Raw genomic sequence first — 20,953 nt, 5'->3', positions numbered from 1 at the left:
CCAGAATTGGTACTCCCAATCCCCAACTCCACAGTGCTGTTGGTGATACTGCAAGTACTTTATTGGACGGAGCTATTGCCAGCCACTGAGATGTTTCAAATGGGAGGAAGAACAAAAAGCCTTTTAAAATTTTGTTGAAAGGCACAGGTCGGTCTCTGAAGCCCAATCAGCACCATGTATGATCAGCCCTCAACTTATTACTGCTTAGGATAAGTGAGTTTTGAAAGCTGGAGCTCGAGCTAGACTTACAGTTAAGAAATGTTCCCTTAGGATGAAAGAGGAGAGGCCAAGACACAGGAAAAAAGTGCAATTCTGATGTGTTAGGTTCATTCTCCTAGCAGTAATTTATAGCTCTTAGTACTTACCTATCTACAGCTTCTTTAAAGTGTCCTGTATCCATGCCAGCTTTCTCTGAAGTCACCAAGAACCAAACCAGGTGGAAAATGTATCCTGATGTTTACTTTACCACAGCATGGATCAGTACTACCTTTAATCACAGTATTCCCTTGCACTGGAAAGGGAGAATACGTAAAGATTTTTGTAAATATAGCCACCACACATGGCAAATGTCAAGATTTTAATGACACTTCACTTTCAGTACTTTCCATCTTCAAAAGGCTTCCCACTGGCTGACATACTTCGGAGTAATGACTGTTCAAAAATGCCCTGTGAAGTAAGTGCTCCAAGTACAAAGCTGTTTTCTGGCATTCTCTCCTCTGACTTCATCACCCTCAAACCCTCAGAATGGGAGCTGTATTCAATCTCTGCTACGCAGTCCTGGCACATTAAAAACTGTTTCATGACTACATGGTTAGCAGGTAGGTACTTTTGCTGCTTAATTTGTCCAGCATTTTACTGTAAGTGAGATAACTGGCTCAGCCTCCAGGCTTGGCAGGGGAGGTGTATGTCTGCCACTTGAGCCTTGCTTTGCTGTTCTTACATGCCACACTTCATTCAGGAGGTTTTTTTGGTTTTTTGTTTTTTTGGGTTTTTTTTTAAATTTTAATCCAGCCTTCAAGACTTTATTTCATAGCAGCTCCCATCTATGGGATAATTACGCTTAGGTAGCTGTACTCAACACCGGTGATTTCATAACATGCCACAAACAGGTGCCAATTAAATTCCTTTATTGGAGACAGAAACATTGCTTAATTACAGATTTGATGAGGAAAACTGCAAATAGTGTAGACTGTTTCTACTGCCAGCAAAATACAGTTCTTAGAGGATTTATAGACATACAAATATAGTGCTTCTTTCATGCCAGATGGTCAGTACGTAACAATGCCATTAGGAGCACTTAATTGTGCTTCTACAAAACCTTTAGAGAAGAATGAGGTAGAGTTTCCTTTAGTTTATCCAGTACTTTTTCACACATCTGTCCTTTACTGCTTTTATATGCTTCACATTCTTGTAAAATACCCAGTTAACTTTCAACATTTGAGCAAACAGAGACCCTTCAGAGGTGTTTACTTCTCCCTCTCTAAGTTGCTAATTTCCCACCACTTACGTGCTACAATTTCAGTAACTACTACTGCACCCTTCTAAATGCCTCAAAGGTCAAGTAGATCAGGACTTCCAGCTTTCCAACAGAAATTGTTTGTAAATAGCTTCAGATAAAACTCTTACTTGTCTCCATTATGGCAAAGAACCTTTCACATTTTGTCACTCAGTGGCCAAGGTGAGCCCAAGCCATTTCCCCAGGAGATGAAAGGAATAGTTCCACTCTTTGTGAACATCCTTGACTGTGAAACAGTGTTAATGATGTGTTTGTCTCCTACCTGCTTGTCTCCTTCTAGTCAATCACTGGGCTTAATACAAACTACAGGAAGGGAATACATCACTGACCTGTTAGATGGTATGGAGCATTACCTGTTTGACCAAATATTCCAGTTTTACAACATATAAAAGTAGGTTGCAGTTAAGACACAGGGGCCCAAGTGGAAAATGTAGGCACAGATGTAGGTATTTAAGCAACTGAGTAAGAGCATTCTTAAATATCGACATCAGTCTCTGATCCTGCTAGATTCTGGTGCACCTGGGTCATCTCTCAGCTGCACTGAACGAGGATGGTGAAGATGTTCTGCCCTCACTGACCTGATGGGTATTGTCACTCTTGCTCCTGGCATGCCTGTTTTGGACACAGCAGACTCTTCACTTACTGCTCTGGCATTTGCTGCCAGCATTAAGTTCTTAGTTTTGGGTGCAATTATTCCACTCGATTCCCATGGTGACCAAATTGTAGTGAGCAGGGGATTTGGCATACAGAAAGAAGGTGATTACATAAAGAGTAAGAATGTTTGCTTTCTTCCTGTAAGTTACTGCACTATGATAGTGTAAGACAATAGTTCAGCAACACTGTATCAGAACTCTAAAATGAAAAACAAAATTTTTACAAAAAAGGTGCAAAGTTTAAAAGATTCCATGTTCATACCTCGATCACTTTGATCATAAAATGAAAAAAAATCTGCTTCTGCAAGACAGTACCACCTGAGATAAGCTTCTGAGCTCCTCCATGTCCCCCTGAAATGACTGCTCTAAGCCTGACAAAATCAAGAACTGTAAAGAGTTAGTGTTAAGAGAACCAGCTCTTAGAAACTTCCCCAACTCTTGCTTAGAAGACCAAGCAATAAGCTTATTTTATCAACTATTCCCTGCATACCTCTTTGGTAAAAACCAAAAATGGCCAGTATTGATAAACCATTTGGAACACTAGTCAAATACTTCCACAAAGTTGTCTTCCCTGTTTCTACCTAAATTTTACCCAGCATCTATTTTAAAGGCTTTAAAAATTTAACCCAAGGTCTTAAAATCCTTCTTAACATCTTCCCAAGAACATGAAATTTAAGAGACTTTTCTTTTTAAAGCATGGCAAGAAAATGCAGGATTGTGGTAAAAATAAGACACAACATTAAGTTTTAAGATAAGCAAAGAGTATAAATTCACGTTCAGAGAGAACCATGCTGTTACTACTGGTAAATATAATTACCATTATTTTTTTAGTATATTTAGGTGTGGTTAACCTTGCTAGTGTGATTAATGAGACTTCTGTTTATCTGAGCTGCTAATTCCAAAACTTGATTCCAAATCTATTGACTAATCTTATTTCAAATCTATTTCCTATTGTAATTTATTATTGCTCCTCATCTTCTAAGTCCTAATGTACCTGACTCTTCTAGCTCAAGGTAATGGCCAAGTTAGTTTTGTTTATGGAGCTGGGGATGTATTTGCCAAGTGTACTATGGATGGCACTCAGATTTTGCACAGTCAAAGAAAATATCCTGGAATTCCTACTAGTAAGAATCATGCTCAAAGCAAGGTAGGGACCAGAGGACTGCTACAACAGTATTTTTCACCAATGCAATGCCAGTATTCTCTTTTGCTCTTATGGCTAAAAACACAAGTAACTTATTAAGAAGTTTTTGAGTTTAAGTGATTTAGGACCTATGAATTACTTTTCCAAATCTTGAAGATAGAGACAAAATACAGCAAAAGTATCTTTCATACTTCCAATTGGTAAGCATTGCAATTCAGCAAATTTTTGGTCAAGACTGTTAAAGAAGTCTCAGTGCTACATGACCAAGTACACCTCTAAGACAGTCCCATGCTAATGACTTTACATTGAGAGCTGTCATGATTCCTTCAAGCATCACTTTTTTAATAGGACAGCCCAGTTTGAGGTGAATTTCTCTTGTCAAGATAATTCTGTACACTAATTTTTATATTCTGAATTACATTTCTTACACATTTATTGGTTTATGCAGAAAACCTTGAATGTATTTCTCATTTAAATAACATTTTTCTCTGCATAACCAAGTTAGTCTATTCTAATATAATTCTTGAAATACTGGACTTCACGTGGCATACTTCTTGTTGCTTAAAAAGCTTTTTCTGGAAATCTTAATTTCATCTGTAATGGAAGAAGTTTTTAAGCAACAGTCTAGGTTAGAGTTAAAAGTGGTGTACGTGGTAGTACTACTATTCTGTACTTAGAGTTCAGATAACTTTTCCAGGGTCACAAAGCCTGTGGAAATCTGTTCAGAGATTCCATGTTCTGGTGGTAAAGCACAATTCTGGTCCCTCAACACCTGGAATATGAAAAAAACTACTTTTTTTAAACTGTCACTACTGCTAAAAGCAAGAAGAATGCGAATTTGCTTAAATAGTCACTTTTAGATCTGAGACAACAATAGAAGGCTGGGGAAAAAGGGGTGCAAAAAGGGGTGAAAGGGAGACAGCAAGGAACAGGGCAACAACTGTCTCAGGGCATGCTCAGCCATCATTTACAGCTGCCACCTCTCAGGATATCAGCCTGCCACTAAGAACATTAAAAGTTACCCTCAGTAGGGTGGATCCCATGCAGAAAAATACAATGTACCACAGTCTACCAGGCTGTGCCACCAACTCTGAACACCTCTGCATTCTACTCCATAGCAAGGCACAGTGAACAGACAGTTCACACCCAGGAATCTGCTGGGATTATGCAGATTGTTTTGGAGAGGCCATTGAATTCAAGAGGGTTCCTCCTCTAATTAGGCAGCTCTGAGATCAGTCCCAGCTGTTTCTCTGTCTACCTCTTGGAAGACAGACATTTCAAATAACTTACACTCCAAGTGACTTTCAAGTATCTCATTTTTCCAAATTTCTTCATGCCTAAGGATAAATAATAAGTAAAATAAAAAAATAAGTAAAAAATAAAAAAGGAAAGGATCTATGATATCTCTATGTTGAAACAAAGGCAAACCTGAACAAGAGGTTACTTACAAAGAGGAGGAGTGGCTGATAACTGCATTTTGGCTTGAGATAGTTGAACAGGTGTAAACAATGGCTGGGCAGAGAGATCTCACTACCTTGCTTTTGTGTTATCAGTCTTCCCTTCTACAGCCCAGAAAAATCGTGTTTGCTTTGCACTGCTATGGACTGAACAGATTATCTACCCTAGGAACCTTTATTAGCAGCCTCACCTGGGTCTGTCCCTGTCAATTCTCAGTGAATTTGCCTCACTGCAGTTAACAATCTGGTTAAGTAATGCCAGTTGCTGAAGCCATAATTCTTGGCACCAGAACAGCTTGTATGAAATGCCAGTTTCATGGAAATTCTGTGGTTTGAAAGACTTTTTTCCTAGTCATGAATCATGCTAACCAAACTGAAAATTAAGGACATGCTCAATACTGAAAATAATAATCAAAAGAATGAAGAGGAGAAGAAAGAACATATGAAAATTAGATTTCACTATTATCATTTTAAAGTACCACTGTTTGTAAAACATAAGCATGTGAAAGGCAGAATCTCATTTGATCAACCCAATTAAATATTAAATAATTGCAGCCAATTATGCAAATATCACACAATATTAATTTGTTGATCTTTTTTGAACAGTTTCAAATTTTCCTAATGTTAGACTATCTTATGTCTTAAATGATCAATTACCAGAACCATAACTAAGTGATGAAGAATGGATAATTGCCTAGTTATGATGTACCATACTCTTTCTATGTAAATCTGTTGCAATTAAACAAATAGGGCACATGGAGAAAAGATGTGCAGATGTTCTTTTACAATCTGTTACTAGCTCAGGGAATACCACAGCTCCCTCCTAAATTTTACAAGCGAAAACAAGGAGAATGGAATATCAAATACTAATTGTTATTTACACATGTTATTTCTTTCCTTTGGTTAAGGGGATAAAATGCACCACCAGAATTCAGAGTAGGACAGCATGCAACATCAGAAGCCTTTCCTGTACTGTAGTGATGTGTCAGCTCTCTTATTTAGGTTTCAGAGTTTAAAATCTAAAACCTATTCCCCTGGTTTGCACCTGGAAACAAGCACAGCTTTGAGCTGACACAGACAGAGCAAGGCAATTAACCAAGATTTTAAAGACAACAATTAACACACACACACTCCACGTTTTCATTCTTCCCTGTGAGAAAATGGACCACTCCCTTCTGTGGGTCATTCCACTATCAATTCTGCTCATTTTGAAGTCTCCATCAGCAGAAAAAAGAGAGGTGTCTCTCTGGTCAGTGCAAAACACAACAAATGAAACCACCTGGTTTCTTCACATTAAATGACTTGCAACCAATCCAAGAACAGTTTTACACAACTTTCAGGTTTGTATTTCAGTAAAATAATTCTTCTAACTGGTCCTTATTCATTCTGCCTAGTGAACAGATTGCTGCTGGTATACTGAGGCCTTCATGGGGATTTTTGATATATGGTATCATATATCAACTCTGTCAAAGCTGAGATGTAAAAGTACTGCACAACCACTTTGCCATGCATCTGAAGTTAGATATTTTCACTTTTCCATTTGCTGCTAAATCAAAGATGAACTTAAAGGAAATTAGACAGTACAAGTAAGCCATAAATGGTTGCTCATTACATAATCTTTAGAGAGCTGCATGCCACACTCTGGTTAAAGGCACTCTTTAATTTCCACACTGGTCTTGTTGGATAAAACTCTCTACCCCATACTGCATCTAGACATATTCCCAATGTTAGTTTTTCCAGCCATCTAATTAAATAAATGAAATAAAGGAGACTACCAGCAGCTTGTAACACATAAGATACTGGACAAAGACCAGCACATGATACAAATTCAAATGGTCACAACACTATGGCTACTGTTAAGTGAAACAACATTTTGTGCTTGCAATTAAAGACTAAAGAAAAAATTATCCATCAATTTTTAACAATAGTTACATTGTCAGAGAGAACCTTCAACTGTTCTTCATTAAAAGATCAGATTGGACTGCAGTCAAAGACAGGAAAAATCATAATCTGAGGGAGCAGACAAAAGTGATGGCTAAGGAGGGGACTTCAAAATGTGACCAAAAATGAACAGGAAGCCATAAGGCTGCTCTTTAACAGCTGTGTAAGGCATGGATGGTCCACTAGAAATTATATTTTGCCTTTTTAAACTATGTTAACAAATGCCAGTAACTACAAAGGACTTACTAAGCATGGGAGAGATACTGTTGGTCTTAAAAAAATTAAAGTGCTAAATGCTTCCCTTAATACTGGTGCACCTCTACTGCAAGCTACAACAAAAAATGTTTCACTTTTACTTCTTATGGGACTCCAATAAAGTGTCAATAAAGTTCCACCAGTTTTATACTGAAGTAGCACTTTGGAACATTGATACAGAATATGGTTATCCTTTTTGGCAAGAGGTATCTTAAAGCTGTTCAACAAAGCTGTGTGCAGAAGGAGAAAGCTAATAAATATTACAGCATGATGGTTAGTGAACATGTGCAGAAGTTACTTCCCCAGCCACGGGCTACATGCTCTGTATTGCTTCCAAAGTATCAAGACTGCATGTGAGAAAGCAGCATTGTATGAATTATCTGCTTAACCAGAATGAAATCAGGGTTTGAATGAAATCTCTTTCCTTCTAGACATTTTCTGTTCTGTTGACAACACTGCTTGTTCCTTAACAGGACGGCCCTTCTACGGTACACATGTCAAAGGAGGCTGGATAAGCAATGTGAAAGGGGTGAGAAAACCATTTTTCTGACCTAAATTACATGAGTGTATGATGAAGGAAATTCCTCAATCCAAAGGTTTGGTTGCTGTGAAGAATGGTTCAGTTTTCACAGCCAAAGTTGTCTAATCTCATTTTCTAAACACTCACGTGGAAGGCAACACTGTGTGCAGAGCTCAGCTCTGCCAGGCCAAAGGGGAATTTCTATCTCAGCAGGGCCCAACACAGCCATGTCTAGAAGGATTTACTCAACTATTGGAGAGGTCTGCACTGCCCAAGCAGCCCTGCAAATCCCCGTGGAGGGAAGGGCAACAGGCCAGCAGGGACCATCTTACAGGCTCGACTGACTCAGAGAATTTGGGGCTAAAGGCCAGAGCTGTTGGACAGAGTATGTGGGCATCTAGCAGGCTATGCAAACTCAGGAATGTCCCATACAAGCAGAGCAGAAAGGATGGAGTGTGTGGCTGAACCTCTTTGTTTCTCAAACACAGAGCAAAAGGCAGAATTATGTCAACAGAACCCTGTGGGCAGGTAACAGGCAACATCCTCATGTGACACATGTTCTGCTGATGGTGGCAGTAAACAAACCAAACTGAAGAGCAGTTGAAGAGCATTTTACAAGTTTTCAGACTGTATACAAGGAGGCACTAAGAAAACCATTGGGAAAGTTCTATTGCTAACATTTAGCACCTCTACCAAGAAGACAGGCTTCTACCAACAGGATTACAGTAGAAATCAAAATGATTGTGTTCACATTTGCTGGATTGTGGAAACAATCATCCTGGGGAGCAAGTTGATACTGAGACTATGCTACGCACTGGCAGCTACAGAAGTTGTCATTATTCAGATGTCAGGTCTGGCTGGAGGCTCTGAACTCTGCCACCTTCATGACACCAGCACTGCCCAATCGCTGTCTTCTCTTCCATACTGAAACAAAGCAAAAAATGAAGAAAAAGAGTTAAAAGAGTCAGTGTACATTTATAACTTCTTAGGTCTATCCTCAGAAATGTTCACATCCACTGCTCTGATAGTAGTTTACACTATTTCTCATGCCTTTACTTGCCACTGATTCGGGCACAGACTAAAGATAGCTTGCTTTACCCGTATTACAATAGCTGGTTTAGGAAGGGGCAGTGCTGATACTCATTACAGATGACACAGAACACTCCTGCTTCACTTCCACCAGTTTAATGCAGTTACTCCCTGAGGCCTGCTCACTAATTCACTCACAAGTAAGCCCCTGCTCAAGCTCCAATAAACAAACACATTTCATTTTATTTCCTTTTATCGTCAAGGTGGCTTTTTATTATAACACCCTGATTGAATGTGAAATAAAACCACCACAAATACCACAGAGTACCATTAGGGGGAATTATAATCCAAAATAAAACAAGTTGTATTTCCGTACACAAACGAATGGGATCACCAAGCAGAAATGAAGGCAACCTTCAGCCATATCCCCTTCCCAGGGTGGACACAGCCCCAAGGCAGCACTTTGGATTGCTACACTGGTTCCATGTCCTAAAGCTCTGTCACCAGTCCTGTAAACAAAGCTCCAGAGAGACCCCAAAACACACACAGGGCTCAACAAAGTAAATAATTCAGAGGTGGAGAGACAGCAGCAGATGGGAGCTGGGAGTCCTTTCCCTTACAGTGTTATATTCAGGGAGCTTGAAAACACTTTCAACCAAGAAATGAAGACTGATTTCAGAGGCTTTATGTAGGCTAAAAAGATCACCTAATTTCTCCAGAGTGGAAAAAAGGAAGATCCTCCAATACAAGTTCTGCATCGGCAGGAAGAGAGGTAACAGGTCACTAAAGCAGGAAAAAGACAAGAGCTCCAAATCAGGATGACCCAGAAGAAACACACTTCTAGATCCACAAAGGAATGGTGTTCAGTGGGTTTGTGTTTTAATCTTTACTCCACAGGCAAGGAGTTATACTCTACTCCTCTAACTGACCTTCACAAGTATCACATCTACTTTTTCTTTTCATTATTAGTTCTGCTGCTCCTGTTCTGCAGTTGTACTTATTTGTAAATTTTGCCACCTTTACGCAGCAGTATTATCTAATGCTCTGATACAGAAATTGTTGCAAGGACCAGTGTGAGTTGCCCTTTGACTAGAGTTTGCACCTGCTTCCAGACCTAAAAGGGGAATGAAGATGCAACCACCATGATCTTTCTGCAAATAAAAGCAGATTTAGCTTCCTTTTTTCATTCTGTCAAGGGCTTTGTGATCTCAGGCTAGTCAATCTGATCCCTCTTTCACTGTCCACCACCTCCAGGTCATTCTTTGTGAAAATTAACACATATATGGTCCTTTTTGGTTGTTTTCCACTGCCCAGGGAAAGAAAGGGGGTTTGATTAAATGTCTCTGCTGTCTTGCCTGCAGTGTTTAAATGTATTTAATAACACGTGGTATAAGCAATATACCTTATTTTCTATCCAGCCCTTTCAAGTTGCAGCTTAATCTATGTCTCGAAGGGCACAGCAAAAGCTTATTTATTCTCAAAGCATGGATGCAAACCCACAGAATACATCTGAGTGGTATTTCAGTGAGTGTATTCCCAGGGAAAAGAACCTTGTCCCTAAATCTTGAGCAGCTTTGGAAGAGTGTACTATTACTAATTCATTCATAAGCACACCATTAATTTATATAATGTATGCTCTTGAATTTGAAGTCTTTATCATCCTTTAGTAATCGTGATATCTACTCAGTGACAGGAAGGGAAATGTGTATTGCAGTGCCACCACTGTCTCTCTCAACTGGCATGAGAAATTGGATCAGTTCTGCCCACGAGTTTCTAATTTGTTACTCCAGCTCTGGTTCCACTGAACAGCTGTCCACATCTAAAGCATCCACTGAACACAGCAGACTTGCAAAAGAACAATAGGCAGCATGAAAACAGACTTGGAAACACAATAATGAGGAGAATATAAAAATTAAAAAAAAGCATGTACTGCACACAAGGGAACTGGTATAGTGACAGTGGCTTTGGAGCCTGCACTTTTTCCTCACAGGTGTACATTCAGAACATTGTGGTGCTGAGAATTTCTACTTTTTTACAAATTCCCATTGTTCAACATGAAATGGATGCACTGCCCCAGCAGCAGAACAGCACAGAGACCAAAGCTGTGTTTGACTGCTATTTCTATTGCATTTTATTCTTCAAAACTAGAAGATTCTTTGGAATTATGGCCTCAGACTGTCCAAATGATATGACAATAATCCAGTGATAATGCAAAGAGATCTGCTATTTTTTTCACTTGGTAGAGAAAGATCTTGGTCAAAGATTCCCCTCTGACATTTGAAGATTATTATATAGCCCATTTTTTGTGTTGCAGCACTGTTTTCTGTGTGACATCATGGGGTCCTTCTGGATATGAACCCATCTCTCCACAGACAGAAAGGTGCAGAAACACAACCAGCAACCACTGATTGACTCTTAATGGGGAAGCAATCACCAATCTCTTTAAAATCATGTTTTCAATGATTACATATTCTAACTCTCCTGATTTTTTTTAAGAATGTAGAGAACACAGAACTAAGCATATACATAATAGTGCAGCATTTTCCAGGAGTAACAAAATTTCTCCTGGCATGTAACTAATGAACACAGACTATTACACAGCTGTAAGGTGAAAAAGTCCACATCAACAGGCAAGTGAAGTGAAAAAGTCCAAAAAAGATAATGTGCAGTAACAATCCACACTTTTTCAGCCTCCTCCTGAGTTTGGTGGTGGAAAAGGAGGGTGACAAGGCAAGAGACAATGGGCAGGAAGTGATGATGCCCAGGAAGTTCACCTGAACGTGAGGAACTGTGCAGTGACTGAGCACTGGAACAGATTATCCAGAGAGGATGTGGAGTCTCCCTCACTGGAGATATTCCAGAACTGTCTGGACAGAATGCTGTGGGCCCTTCCAGCCTGACCCATTCTGACATTCTGTGATCAGGGAGGGCAGGGAAGGACGCCCCAGGGAAAAGGCTGGATAAATCTGTCTTATGCTGCTCACTATCTCAAGGGAGAAAGAAACAGATCACGGCATCACTGGCAGGAACATGGAAATTTTAGTGGCAAATCTAAGAACACTTTGAGCCAAAAATGTAGAACGGAAACCATCAGACTCAGTTTGAAGAAATCCTGGCAATACTGCCAAGCAACTGCTATCAGATCTTAAATAACGGGGCTTTGTAACTTGCCAAGACCTTCTCCCATCCCCAAATCCCCCACACTATAAACTACACTAAATAAGGAAAAAACCCCAGACAACTTAAATAAGAAGGGCCATCACCTGCTGCTCATTGACTTCACCTGAAATGGTATTGGATCCTGGAGATAAAGCACAGATTCCAAACAGACTTTGATATTTAGCAAATGACAGAGGAGGGAACTGTGTTAAGAATGGGAAGTGACCGTGTGATTGGGAAGATAATGAGAAATGGAAATGATGATCAGCTGGCTGTGCCCAGTGAGTGTTTAACTGCTTCACTCATCCCTTTATTGATTAACCTGCACTCATTTGTGATTGTGGTTAAGATGCTTCATAATTGTCTTCTTCCCTTAAAAAGCCACCTCTAACAACAGTATTAGATTTCACTGGTATCAGTAATATCTTGCAACTCTTACCCAGCTTCCAAGATGAGTAGGGAAAAATTAGACTATACTTTATCCCTATCATACTTTCTCAATGAAAGAAAATTGACAGAATAATCACATTAGACAAAAGGGTCTATATTACTGTATAATGCCATTAATAGGATCACTACTAAAATATTATTTTCCACTCCTTTCAAATGTTCACCTTTTATTATTTTATTTGTATTATTAGAAGAGGAAAAAACTTACCTGGATATCACTTAGCTTATTCAGGAAACGGGTTGTTAACTCAGGCCCATTCTCCATAGTTGGAATGTGCAAGTGCTGGCATGAAATAAAAGAGAGGGAGAAGGGGAGAGAAAGAGAATAACATGTAATAATAGCTTTACATATATATAAATACCTTAGGGCTGCCAAAAAATTTAATAAATATTTATCCTGCTGGTTAGCCCTCCTTATGAGTATGAAAAGGTGATTAGTTTGGGGTTTTTTGGTTGGGTTTTTTAAACAGGAGTGCATTGCTAAACCAGTGAAAAGTTAAACTGTTATGTTGTTGCTCAATAAGGGTAAGCCTTCCAAGAGATCTGTCCAAAATGGAGGGAATATTTGCAGGCAGGAGTAGTAACATTATATACAGTATTTCATTTCAAAGTATATTGTTTAGAAATATAACACTTACTTTTACAGTTATCACTTGGCACCTTGATGTCTCATATTATCTTAGCAGCAGGTAATAGTGATACATTTATTCTATTTTATTCATTCAGGAAGCATAATAAAACAGACATTTATTTTACTTGTCATGTTTAATGGACAAAGCACAGCCCTTTATGCAGCTGCACTAGCCCATGTCCTCTGAACTAACTCTGTGCTGACTAAAAGGCATCAAGTGAGCTGAACATTCTGAATGCCTGGGGAATTCCCCCTGTGCAGGAGGAATCTCCCACATGGTGAACAGCAGGTGACAGCACCCGTGCACTGTCTTGAAACAGCTCCTCCAGCAGAGCTGGGATCCCTGCAATGAGGGCTGAAGAACACAGGAACTGGAGAAGGAAGGACAGCAGTGGCTCAGAAATTTGATTCCCCATGAAAATCTTTTCTCTCCTCACCCTTCCCAGGTACCTTAGCAAAAAATACTGAAAAAACGAAATAAGGAAGAATGTATTTTTCTATATTTGCAAACAGGCTGGGAACTTTTTTTTTTTCTTTCACTTTCCCAGAACTTGAGATTTTATATTTTCAGCTATTAGGAAAAACCCCAGAAGACAAGAGTGAAAGTTCCCTTCTGACAACCAGTAACTCACTTGGGAAATAACATACTGACACTGTTCATCTTTCCAGGTAGTGCACCTTTTCTATCTCCCTTGGTTTTGGCTTCAGTTACAATTAACTGTGATAAAATTCAGAAGAAAGATGAAAAGGGGTAAAAAAAAAGACACATTTCCTTACCTTGCCCTTATATAAAATTTTAGAGATGGGACATACAATGCAAGCTGTTCCAGCACCAAACATCTCCTTCACTCTGTTCTCTTCCAAGGCAGTTGTCAGGTCACTCATGGTGATGTATCGTTCTGACACTTTAAATTCTCCCTGCACAAGAAGAAGCAACCATAAACATTGTAACAGTATTTAGTACTGTAATTAGTATTTTTGTTTTCTACATTGAAACATTTCCAGTAGAACTTTTAGCCTAGTGACAATAAGTCAAGTTTTGACTCTGATCTTGTGATCTTTTCAAACATCCCAGTATCACACGAGATGGATTTTCATCAAAAAAATGCCCTACAAAGATGCCTGTGGTTTGCTAGCTACAATACTGATGGATTAAGTGGCACTTCCCTCTGTCTGGGTGCAGAATGTCAGTATGACATTAGGGAATAACAAAGAGGAATTGTTATGGGACACTGGATCTCTCTACTCACCGTCTCTAGCATGTTAGAGTTTGTCTAAAAATTACTCAACTGCATCAAGAGAGCCTTTGCATCCCACTCTCAGACAATTCCTAAGCAAGATACCTGTTGTTGATTGATTTCCCCTGCCAGGCCGATTTATGTGATGTATTTTTTTAATCCCTAGTGAAACTATCCACTATAGCCAGCACACAACTGTCACATACAAAAATTAACTGTACAGCAGGTATGAGTAAAGCTATTTGCACTGCACAGTCCTGATACTGCAAGTGTTTTACCTTCTACAAGAGTTGAAGAATTCATAGGAATCAATTTAAGGGATGTGTTTCAAGAACAAAATAAACATCAGACTTTGAAATTTTTAATTCATGTATGTGGTAATTCCCCTTATCCCACTCTAAGCATAATCCCAGGAGGCAGGATGCTGGGCTTGATGAGCCTTTGGCTGTGCAGCATCCTTACCCAGGCTGCAATAAAACCTTTGAATACAGTAAGGCAGAGTTTGTTGTATTTCAAGAAATGATCTAGTCCCAAGTGTCCAGATAAGTTCTTGGATTGCTACACTATAGAACAGGAAACAGACAGATGACTTCAAGACTGTGGCTGGGTTGGCTGCATGCTAGTTAGTAAAAACAAGGTTGGAAGCATGAGAACTCAATGCAGAAATAATGAGCTGATGACTGAAGTGTAGCTATGGTCATGCATGGTAATTCTTTGTTTCCTTGCTGGTACCAATGATTTAATGAGAATTTTCATGTTAAATACTACACGGAGCTGCTTTAACAAGCTTGGCATTGTTCTGTGGGACAGGTGGGGGTATTCTGATGATGCTCCTGAGAATCCCTGAATTAGCACGCCCTTAGTTCCCACTAGGTTAAAGGGACTGAGTGCACATTCAGCAAGCCCTGTCAGCAACACCAAGCTGTGTGGAGCAGCTGACACACTGAAGAGAGGAGGGGCCATCCAGAGGGACCTTGAAAGCAGAGTTTGTGACAGGCTGGACACCACTCTGAGCAATTTGATTGAGTTGAAGATGCCCCTACTCACTGCAGGGAAGCTGGAACAGACAGCCTTTAAAGGTTCTTTCCAATGCCAGGTTGGATGGGGTTCTGAGCAGCCTGGGACAGTGGAATGAGATGATCTTTAAGGTCCCTTTCCACCCAGACCTTTGCATGATTCTAGGAAGCCAGACTTGTCTATGATTGTATGATTTGAACACATCAGTTGAATTTTAAGGTGCTGAGCACCAGAAATGTTTACTTCTGCTGAAATTGTAACAGGATGACTGAAACCACTAGTGCCAAAACACTCACCCAGCTGCGTGCCAGATCCAAAATGCTTTGCCTTGTCACTCCTGGAAGGATGATGCCATCTAAAGGTGGCGTTGCCAGTTCATTTTCTGCCAAACAAAAGAGAAGCACTGGTTGAAAAACAAAGAAAGAAACAAACCAGCAAAAGTTTACTGATACTACACCAAACGTGTGTCCCTCACAACTCAGGATATTCCATGATTCTGTGGTGTCAAAAATAATCCCTATCCCATAAAATACAACATTTACCAGAGCTCTCCAAGAATACAAACAGATACTCAGTTCAAGTAAGCTGTTGGTGAGTGTTTGGAACCTTTTGCATACACTTCAGTGGGTGGGGAAGAAACATATTTAATACATTAATATATACATGCCTAATTCCCTGTAGGTGGTTTTATTCCTCAGTGCATTGTACGTGTAACTGTGCAATTGCACTGTGTTACTATTGTAAACTATGAAATGGTTCAGTCTCCAGATTCACAGCAGAAAGGCAGAGGGGAAGTCATGCCTAATAATCCCAGGGCAGATCACAACTTTCCCTGAAATGCTGTACTTAATTCAGGAATATGGGATTTAACATACCTATTTCACAGCAGCAATATGAAACATTCACCAAAAATTTTGAAGTTCATTTAATGAACTTGGAAATCTTGCTAACCCTCCTTGGAAGGAGATTTCCTTAATGATCCTTTGTGGTAATCTAGACACCCTTTCTCTGTGCTGATTTTCTCTTTACACAATTAGAGCAATCATAAGAAAAATATAACAAAAACAATAATTCAAGTTGTTCAGCTAGTTTGGTTTGTTAGCTAGTGTTTCTTGTTTGCTTTTGAAAAAGAGGATTAGAAAAATGTTCATCTAATAAAATTAATGAAATGGTAGATAAATGGTAAACAGTAAACATGTGGTTAAACAATCCATGCTTGGTAAACACTTAAAACACAAGTTTATATGTAAACTTTGTTCTTCCATCTGATCTCTGCAGCAATCAGTTAATCTTTTTCACTTTAAGCCATCACATAGTGTACTCACTGGTTTCTATTATCAGAGAAGACTGACCTTTCACTCTTTTCACACAGAGGCTTTTAAGACAGTCTCAATTTTGCACTGAGAAGTCAAGACATCCAGAGTCTTTCAGTAGTACTCTTCATTTTTTTTCCTAACCACTTTATTTCCCTACTTATAATCCTTTTTCTTTCTTTACCTTACAAGGATACTATCCCTGCTCAATAAATCCACAAATCATTAAGAGTTTTGTTTATTTTTTACCTAAGTCACTTAAAAAACCCAATAAAAACATGAAGATAAATATCTTATGTCCCCTTTCTCCCTGGCTGCAAAAAGATCACTGGATCCAGACCTGACTGAACCTTTCTCAAAGGAGAACCTCTCTTTAAAATATTTCTGTAGATCCTGTGAATACTTGCAGCTGGATAGAAGAGAGAAACATGGGATTTGTCCTTGGTCTGTGGGAGCAGGTTGAGCTCAGCTGCTCAGTGCTGTTTTCAGCACTCAATGAGATATTTCTGTGCACAAACTTTGCGTGCCAGCTCTGTTCTGAGTTCATCCTGGGCTCCCCCCCTCTGCAAGAGTGGGCAATGGGAGCTGAGATGGGATAGGGGAAGTGGAGGATAAATTCATTGAATCTGCTGCTCACTGTCCATTTTCTCAGGAAGTACCTGCTACTTTCTAATTCAGCCACACCTTGATTTATTAGTTTGGACTCTCCTAGCAGTGCTTCCATGTTCCTTTTATGAGGATTTATACACACATCAGTAATAGGTGTAAACTGCCATAACAAAATGTACAGCAATGCTGCCCTAGAACAGGCTGTGTGCTCTGCTCTGGTTTGACTAGCCCATAGTGTCATTCCCCAACCTATCCCAGACTTGTAATTACATCAGCCATCTCTTCTTTCTCATACACTCAGGAATACCAGCACGCCCTTTTTGGAGTCTGTCTAGCATAATTCCTACTTGTGATGCATGTCTGGTCCCAATTCTGGCACAACTATCACAAGGAGAAGACTTTAAAACTTTCCATGAGCCACAGGGCTCACCTGACTCTAAACACTGAAAACCTGATATTCTGCATTTGTGACCCAGTCACAATCTAACACACTCCTTTCTTTAACAGAAAACTTCAAATACTGTGGACTTTGATACCAAAGATTGTGATTACATTTCTCTGTCTGGTGATGTTGTCACAGATCTTGTCCAGAACCTGTTTAAGCTCAATAACATATATTAATTGATTTGAGCTAGTTTGAAAAGGTGCCAGGCCAAACCAGCCGCCAAACAGCACTGAGCAGACAGGACATGAAAGTCTCAAAATGTTCCAAACAGGCTGCTCTGTAGAATTTTGTCAAGCCTACATCTGATGCCTCCCAGCCTGGGGCCACCCAGGGAACATCTGCTCCCCTGGTATCCGGCAGAGATGATAACACTGCCCAGCATGGCACGCCAAAAGCTCATCCTCTCTGTGAACTGATGCCAAGCCAGGATCCATGTGACATCAGCTTGTCCATCTCCCAAAAAACAGACTGTGAGCTCACAGACTCCATTTGCCTTCTGAGTTATTTTGATGGACTTAAAACGTATAGTTGCAAAAAGTGGGAGAAAAGCATTGAAGGGAAATGTCAGGGTTTCTCTTCAGCTGACTCCTGTTATTGTTATACCAGCAGTACTGTCTGCCCAGTGCCCTGTTAAACCTGGTATAGGCTTGCTCTAACAACAGAATTCCATCAGAGTGTTTAAAGGGGTTTTAAAAACAAGGTTTTCCATATTACACAACTTCAGCTTTTAAACATCTGTACTTATCAACACAAAGCAGGTAAGATTACACTCATGAGATGCCTTCAGTACTGTAACAATTCAGTGAAATTCACCTAAATATATATTTTACCAAAGTGATAAATTCCAAGGGAACGTCAGGATCAAGGAGAACCCAGAAAACCTTGTTTTCACTAACATTAACAGTTAACTTCTTCTACCAGTTCTGGGTCTTTCTTCCTATTTCCCTCAGGCTTTTCTTCAACTCTTCCCTCATGCAATCACTACCTTTATGTCTGTCTGTTAACTTGCTTTCCTCAATTACTTTTTCATCCTTTGCTCTGTCTGCCACCTCACTCATTTCCTGGTCTCCCTCCACTCTATTGCTGTGGCTCTCTACTAGAACAGAAATTACAATCCTCATTTGATTAGTACTGTAATTAATTGTACAAGACACTTCAGTGTCACAGCTGATGTTCCAACTATAGAATGCTTAGCAAACTTGCCTTAAATTTTACCTGATTGTTCCAGAGAATCTTTTAACGGATTTATTTTTTAATTTATGAAATTTTGAAGTGGCTACTATTAATCACCATTTCAATTGCTGCACAAAAATATTAAATAATGCCTCAATACTATTCACAATGCCTTAACATTAAAGATAGAAGTAGAGCCCAAATGGTTGCAAATCATTTTGAAGAAAAAGAATTTTTCAAAACCGCACACAGATTTGATAGTTAGCCAATCTCCAGGTTGGACATATGTTTAAATTTTAAGGTTTTCCATAAAGCCAAGCCTGTATTCTAGGCAGAAGAACAGACATTGTGACAAGAAGTGAGTTTCAATGTCAAGAACTTCTTGGGTTAGCAACATGCTCTGAAGAGGTGCATGGAAGGGACTGTAGGGTGTCTAAATTTTTCACTTAGTGAACATAAACTATAAATAGGATTTGATGAATGAAGTATTTATGCAATAGCAGGGATCCAGTTTTGGCCATATCATAAGCCTCAGAGCAGCAGTGGGAATACAAGAACAGGACAGAGCAAGTCACGCTATTTTACCAAAACTTGAGCAGTTTTTTTCTTTTTGCTACAAAGAAAGTATTTCTTCATGCTACAAAGAAAGTATTTCTTCCTGCCATCCAGGACAACATGTCACCTTTAGGCACAATGCTGTAACTGAAGCAAAGGCTGCAAGGAAAGCCTTCTTCCACTGGAAGCATGGCTGTCTTCCAGTCCAGGCTTTACTGGGATAAGCCTCTGGTTATAAACTAAGGAGAGCAGAATACACAAAGAAGAGCATTTCCTTTTGATGATGATCTGCAGTTTCTGCCTCACTTTTTTTTTGATCCCTCTCAGCGGCAGCATTTGCATAACAAACCCAAACCACAGCCTGAGTGAGTGTCCTTTGTGAAGTGACAGAACACAATGACAAGCACAAATCCTGTGCAAAGCCACAGGCAGGTATGTGATGACACACGTTGGCAGCCTGAGTGATTCTCAGCCAAAGATCCCACAAATTAAGAGTTACTCAACACCCTGGGAGACAGCAGAGTGCTCCAGGAGGATAATGCCCATGTCCTGTGAAATGACAGGTTTGCCAGCAGACAGCCTGCTTGGGTGGCAGGAATTACAAGTTGTTTGCTACAGCCACCTCACAATAGCACCATTCAGCAGTGCACTGGTAACGCAGTGATTGGCAGATCTTTGGAACAGTACGGTGCTGCAGCTGCATATTTCCAGCATATTCCTGGTTTAAGTACAATGAGAACATTGAATTCTAATTATGTCCCCTCTTCAGTGTCCTTCCCTGGCCAGAACAGCTAAAATCTATTTTCATGTTTTTCCAGCTAAGTTCCACAAGGCATAAAATTTGGCCATCTATCTACACTGACAAATCAACTGCTGCTGTAACATGAAGAAAATGTCTAATATTTATCACTTCATTCATAAAGCTTCACAGACTCACTCAACACTGAAGGAGTATGATCCCTCTTCTCACAAATGTGGTAAAGATTTTGTGGAAAAACAAGCAACGGAACTGGATATGGGGGTCAGGCAGCTGGATTCCCATCAACACTACATTACCCAAGGCACACTGCTATCCCCACAAAATGTTTTTTGTTGTTTTTGTTTTTTGTTTTTGCCTGTTTTCTGCAACTGAGCATTGTCAGAAAGCTGACATTTTTCAAAGGTATCCATGGCACTACAATGAAATCAGCCTGACCCTTGCATCTGCTGCTATGCAAAAATTCATTAACATTTCATTTTCTTGGAGAGCCAGCATTCATGGGTTTGATTCCCTTGCCTGTAGTCTTCCAAACCAGTTATCAGGTGCAGCTATCAACTCCCAAGCACTGAATACCTGCATACCCTATGGGTGGTTTTGAGATGCCTAAATAGCCAGCTACTCATTAACTAGACAGTTTTTAATCAGCATATACCTTGCTCAGAGATGACTGTGGATAGAAACAGGTAAAAATAGGTTCAAGAATGATGATACATCTTGAAAGCATCTTTTGAGCATTAGTGATACCTGACACTGCCTGACATGTTTCTCTCTCCCTGCCACCACTGGACAGAACTTCAAAATCTTCAGGGAAAACAGTTTTGGATTGGATGCTGAAATACTTTTGGATATGGTTAGCAATATTTGATTTGCCAGCAAGTGATGAGCCACTCATACTCAAAGCTACGGAGCCTGAAGAGCTGCACAGCTGTAAGCTGCCTTTTAGCACATCTGCATTGCTTCTGAGCCAACACCTCCCTGGACACCACACATCCTGCTGACACCAAAGCTGATGTGTGACCTTGTGCATGGCTGAACTCTGCCCTTGTGAGCACGTGGACCAGCCCAGCAGTTTAGTCTGTTATCAGCAG

General features: G+C 39.8%; 1 protein-coding gene across 1 annotated transcript in view; it reads right to left on the bottom strand.

The window, feature by feature from the left end:
* Positions 1 to 221: 221 nt before the first annotated feature.
* BCAT1 (branched chain amino acid transaminase 1) overlaps positions 222 to 20,953 on the bottom strand; it is a 61,203-nt gene continuing 40,471 nt past the window's right edge. The window contains exons 8-11 of the mRNA XM_063395229.1: positions 15,307 to 15,392; positions 13,533 to 13,673; positions 12,333 to 12,407; positions 222 to 8,410 (exon numbers count right to left, since the gene is read on the bottom strand). Of these exons, the coding sequence (XP_063251299.1) occupies positions 8,369 to 8,410; positions 12,333 to 12,407; positions 13,533 to 13,673; positions 15,307 to 15,392 (344 nt within the window). The 3' untranslated portion in view covers positions 222 to 8,368. The remainder of the gene's footprint in view (positions 8,411 to 12,332; positions 12,408 to 13,532; positions 13,674 to 15,306; positions 15,393 to 20,953) is intronic.

This window comes from Prinia subflava, chromosome 4, assembly GCF_021018805.1.
Source record: "Prinia subflava isolate CZ2003 ecotype Zambia chromosome 4, Cam_Psub_1.2, whole genome shotgun sequence".
Lineage (NCBI taxonomy): Eukaryota > Metazoa > Chordata > Aves > Passeriformes > Cisticolidae > Prinia > Prinia subflava.
This window is presented reverse-complemented; position numbering and strand designations above follow the sequence as displayed.